This window comes from Rhea americana, unplaced genomic scaffold, assembly GCF_003343005.1.
Source record: "Rhea americana isolate MKP2758 unplaced genomic scaffold, rheAme1 scaffold_59, whole genome shotgun sequence".
Classification (NCBI taxonomy): Eukaryota; Metazoa; Chordata; class Aves; order Rheiformes; family Rheidae; genus Rhea; species Rhea americana.
This window is the reverse complement of record NW_028186745.1, coordinates 790207-795511: the sequence shown is the minus strand read 5'-3', so window position 1 is coordinate 795511 and position 5305 is coordinate 790207. Positions and strand designations below refer to the sequence as shown.

Below are 5305 nucleotides of genomic sequence, written 5' to 3'. Positions count from 1 at the left end.
ACTCTTAACTAAGCAGTGAACTTTATTTGTTTGCAAGTCATCACCTACAAATTAACAAAATTTTCACAGATCTAGAAATGACAAATCCTTCATGAACTTTTGCTGTGGAGAATGTTCCCTTGCCACCAAATCAACAGGCTGATCCATCTCCAAGATGAAGGAGGGAAGGAATTCTGTTATGCCAAGTCACTGAACATGAAAAGCCAAAAGCAGCAGCATAYCAGGTAAAAACTGAGTTTTCTGTCACTCCAATATGTGCCCCCCCACTAATTAATTATTGTCCATCTTCTACTGTTGCTCACTGTTTATTGTTTTCTTTTTGGCAGTGAGTTCCATACTCCTGTCATCAGTTATTTTCTCCTCACTGCTGCTGAAAACAGGTACTTGTGTTTCCTTCAGCTATGCTTAGTGCATGGGATAAACTATATTATAGAGGAACTGAAGGACACTGCTTAGTTGCTCTATACTTCAAATCAAAGCRATTTGCAGAGGTATATTTTGATCCAACAATTCCATTGGTCAGCTTTATCACCAAGAGGAATTTTAGACAACTATCTGTTTGCAAAACAATATTTTATTAATAAAAAGACTTAAAAACAGTAAGAAAGACCCCCCAATTTTACACTGAATGAAAAATCCAAAATAAACTCCTGAAGACACGCCTCACTTCTTCACTGTCTGTACAAGCAATTCCACTGGGTAATAATTCTACATAGAAATTTCTCTAAAGATGGCTGAAAGTACAAAAAAGCATCATGCATATGTCTATGCAGAATAGCTACACAACAGGACAGACTTAACAATACACACAAAAAATCTGTACATCAGTGATTAAAAAAGCCATGCTTTGTGTAGCACCAAGGAGAGAATTATGTGGATWAAAAAAATTCACTGGCAAATGAAAGCCCTGCAATTCTCAATTAAGGACATGACTGGCCAATTTCTGCTTGCAGTTTCATCTCTTCTTTCCTCAAGGGAAATTTGTCAATAAGTGCAAAGAGCTCAGCTGGTGTTGCTGGGAAAGGGTAGCGTTCCTTGTCCATTCCATGCTTGTCCATCACCACAATGTTGAAGTTATAATGAGGGATTCGCAGCAACAGTCTGCAAAATAAGGAAATTGTTCTGCTTACAGCCCCCTGACTATTGCATAGGCGCTTCAAGCAGTAATAAACAGCAGAACTAGCCTGTTGGCTCTAAGCAGAAAAATGCAGGGATAGTCAGTGCGCACTATACAGAGTCCAGTTTGTTTCACCTGTAAGAACAGGGCATCAGCTGGAGATTGGGTGTCTGTATGTCCTGCAGACTATACCTCTGCATTAGGAGAGGACCAAAGTAACTGCACTCAGCTCTCCTTTCTCCTCTGTCTTCTAACTGTTATTACAGCCTATGCATTACCTATTGTGATCACAAGAGCAAAACCACAAACACACACGTACAAAGTACCATATTTTATATATATATATATATATTAGTCTAAAGAAAAAGATTGTGATGGAGCTAAATACAGGTAGACTACTTCCTTCCTTTGCCTCCCTACAGGATATCTCCTACAATGGTGAAAAGGAGGTCAAAATTACTGGTGCTACAAGACAGAAAAGATCTTAAGTGTCTTTTCTCATCACCCCTAATAACTCCTAGCTATCTGTCTGGTGTTAATCCCAGCTTAGAAGCACAAAGCACCAGCAATCAGGGAGGAGTTGTTTCCTTCTGAGTGGTAAAATGAGCCATTCATGCTCCTCTGGAAGATACAACAGTAACGAAAGTAYATCCTTGATGACAAAAGTATATCCTTGATGCACTTTTAATCTTTTGCTTGGAGAAGAAATGAACTACGAGATCATTAGACCTGCAGTCCTTCAACACTGTAAGTGTGGGGAAGATGTGTAAGTGTGTAGGCAGATGTGCTGGATTGGTGTCAGGACAAGAAAGCTGCCATGCGGAAAAGTGTCTGTACAAGACTGGATTTCAGGCATAGGTGCAAAGTGATTGCAGACTGTCATGACTGCATCAGACCAAATCCGGTACAAATATAAACATACGTGAAGTGTTTTCAGTGGCAGCACTCAAAAATCAAAGAACGCATGACACAATCAAAAAGGGATGTGTAGAGTTCATCTCAATTTAGGAATCCACTCAGTTTGAGCAATCCCTGGGACAAGGGATACCCAGCACTTGAAAGAGGCAGTTGGTCACTTGCCATTTAAATGCTAAACAAGCTGAAGTTCTTAATCTCATAAATACCAAATGCCCATGAATTTGCAGCTATTTTTGCACAATTAGCAAGGAGCATGTAAATCATGAAACTTACTCATGAACATCTACCTTCCAGTGTCCAGATACGTACATTAAACTAAAATATGTATATTCAGAAAATAAGATGAAGCTGGAAGTCTAAAGCAGGATGTTCACTCACATATGCTAAGYTGCGAACACAACAGTAGGGAAAGCTTACTTTACCTGAGTTGCAGCGCAAGTGATGGGGGCAGCAGCTTCACACCAATTCGTCCTATCTGTGCTGGGAACACACCCACCAATTCAACTACCGTAACATGTCGAAGGTCTAAACCACACTGTGCTGGCTGTAAGGGTTAAAAGAAGGAGGAGATGTGTTAGTTACCAAGGAGAGAACAGTGGGTTGTTTTCAGCATGCAATCRGTGTTTATAAAGAGTTCAATCTCTGTATTTTGCTCTGTGTATGTTACTGAGACAGTTTAAATTGAAATGAGAGCACACTTTAAATGGTCTCTTAAATTCTTGCTGCAAAGACCTGGAAGTCTTATCACTTCCATAAATGCCAAATAAATGGGTTTTTAGCTACTCTAAAAATAACAAGGCACAGAGACCACCTAGAAGAAATACAAACATGTTGTTTAATGAAATGAAAAGGTGCCAGTTTATTAAGCGTGGTGCTAAYAATCTCATTTGGCAATCAAAAACTACGTGAAAGGGAAATCAACTGCAGCAAATTCTTTCATGCCAATTATTTGCTTGATCACTGTAAAGCAGTGGGTAAAGTACTGTATCCACTGTATGTAGTATTGTAAACTATTTCATTTTGATCAATGATTGAATCTTCTTGCCAAGCTAATCTATTGAGGGGAAAAAAACCCTCTCATTTTACTTTTAATACAACTGTCACTTAAGCCAGCAGTTAGAAACATTATATGCTCATATCCCAATGCCCATTAATACTGATTATTTTTTCCAGTTGTGGAAAAAAAGAAACAAGTTACAAGCATTTACTGCTGTCAAATAATATCCTGGACTGGCTGCTTTCCCTTAGAACACACATACGTTTAAGATGATAGGTCCCTAAATGCAGCTAGCAAAAACCCAACAAGAGCTTAATAATTATATGTAGGACAATTACCAACAGTTCTTACTCTTTTGGGACAAAATACCAGAAAGATATCTCCAGAAATCTGGATGATTTCCGAATCTCCAGTCCTTTGTCTGCTTGTGCACTAGTTATTTCTAAAGCCATTCACATTTTACATTACAGTTACAAGGTCTGCAGATCTGGTTTGCATGAACTGTAATCACTGAAGTGATGGATTTTTTTTTCCCCCAACTCTCTTAGAAGTTCAGTTAAGGACCGAGTTCCATTAAGTAAGTTATTAGAGCACAAGTTAATATTAAATTAATCTTGGGAAGATGGAAGAGGGCCAGAACTGCCTGACATTCAGTGACTGGTCAGACAGATGCAGTACAATACAGAATGGAGCTGAGTTAGAGACTAGGGAGATGTTTAAATTCAAATCCATATAAAAAAGTGTTACTCCAGAACTGCTACTACTTCAGCCAGAGTCTTTAGKGGTTGCAATGGAACAACTGAGATTTGCTGATTTATACCAGTAGTGGAGCTTGTCTTCTTACGTCTTTAAAGAAAAAAAAAAATACTTGGGAAAAAAAGCAAATGAAAAGAAAGGAAAAASCCAAACCAAACCACCCTGAATTCTGTTTTACCTGCAACATTCCCAACTGCATCCTGTAGAAGAAGTTGGCTGCAGTAGGAGTTGAAATAATTAGCAATCTCCGTTTCTCATAAAATTGATCCAGAAGTGCAGCTGCAGTCCTTACGTTCACATTAATATTCATAGCTAGAATTAAATTTAAAACAAAAGTTACAGAGCATACTGAAAACATCTATTTCTAAAAGCATGAACAAAAGCAAAAATACCAAAAGCTCAGGAATATAAGAATACAGGTGATTATATACAGATTACAGATACAGATTAGATACAAGACACAGGTGAAATACTGGCCTCACTGAAGCCAATAATTTCATCTGAAAGGAAACAGATTTTTCTCCCAAAGTAGGACATCATGTTGTGAAAGGATGTTTCTTTCCCCTGCCTTGCAACAAAAAGAAAAAAAAAAATCTTTCTAGAGGGGTTTATCAGACTGTGGGCATTTTGCTTGGAGAATGGTGGAAACACTGCTGTGAGGTGTGTAAAAGCTCCACTAAACAAGAAAGTGGAGCTGGGAATCGTACAGTAAACTGGCTTAATAAACAGGGCTTAGGGAGAAGCCCCTTACTATTAAACTGAGTTTAAGCGAAAGGAAAGGGCTACCGAACATTGGCTCTTATATACTTCTATAGCTTAAACTGATACATTTGGAAGTTCCTTCCCTACTACTTAAAACAACAACAACAACAAAACCTGATTCCTGCTGTGTTTTAGCTTACAGACTTCTGACTCCAAAATGTAGTTTTGTGTGGAGGTTTTGGCTGAAAAACCACGATCAGTTGTGAGGTACCATCACCACCTGAGGCAAGAGCCACCTGAGGCAAGAGCTGCCAAAGATGGCAAATGCTCCCGATGCACGTACAGATTGGAAGAGAAGACAAAGGTAAATTTCATATCTCCAGGGTGTTAAAATTTGTAGCTGTATTTTACCCCCCAACACTTTTCTCCAGTTCTCACTTCCATGAGAACCACTGCCCTTGCAGCAGTGCCCTTGCTAATACTCACGTGCACAAGTTGGCTCCACTCCCGACCACCCCAAATTRTACTGGCACACTCTAGCTGGGCTTCCTTGCAGCTCATAGCCCCCGATGCAGGAAAACTCACATGTAGCACCATAGTTATTTCCATCACCTGAACACTTGATGTAGCCATTATCTGGGACGTTTAATTTCACACAGCGCCTGACTTTAAACAAGAGGTAAAAAATGAAAGATAAGGCATCAGTCACCTGATAGAAGGGCAGCATGGCCAGCAGAATACCATTAAAAAAAATTATGTATTTCTACTTGCTGTCTTTCTTATCAGCTACCTTGTAGTCAAGTACTTTTTCAAAA

At 39.1% G+C, this 5305-nt stretch overlaps 1 protein-coding gene across 1 annotated transcript in view; it reads right to left on the bottom strand.

Moving 5' to 3' along the window:
• Positions 1-556: 556 nt before the first annotated feature.
• SRPX (sushi repeat containing protein X-linked) overlaps positions 557-5305 on the bottom strand; it is a 20177-nt gene continuing 15428 nt past the window's right edge. Inside the window, exons 6-9 of the mRNA XM_085319433.1 lie at positions 4977-5156; positions 3967-4100; positions 2458-2579; positions 557-1101 (exon numbers count right to left, since the gene is read on the bottom strand). Of these exons, the coding sequence (XP_085175559.1) occupies positions 921-1101; positions 2458-2579; positions 3967-4100; positions 4977-5156 (617 nt within the window). The 3' untranslated portion in view covers positions 557-920. The remainder of the gene's footprint in view (positions 1102-2457; positions 2580-3966; positions 4101-4976; positions 5157-5305) is intronic.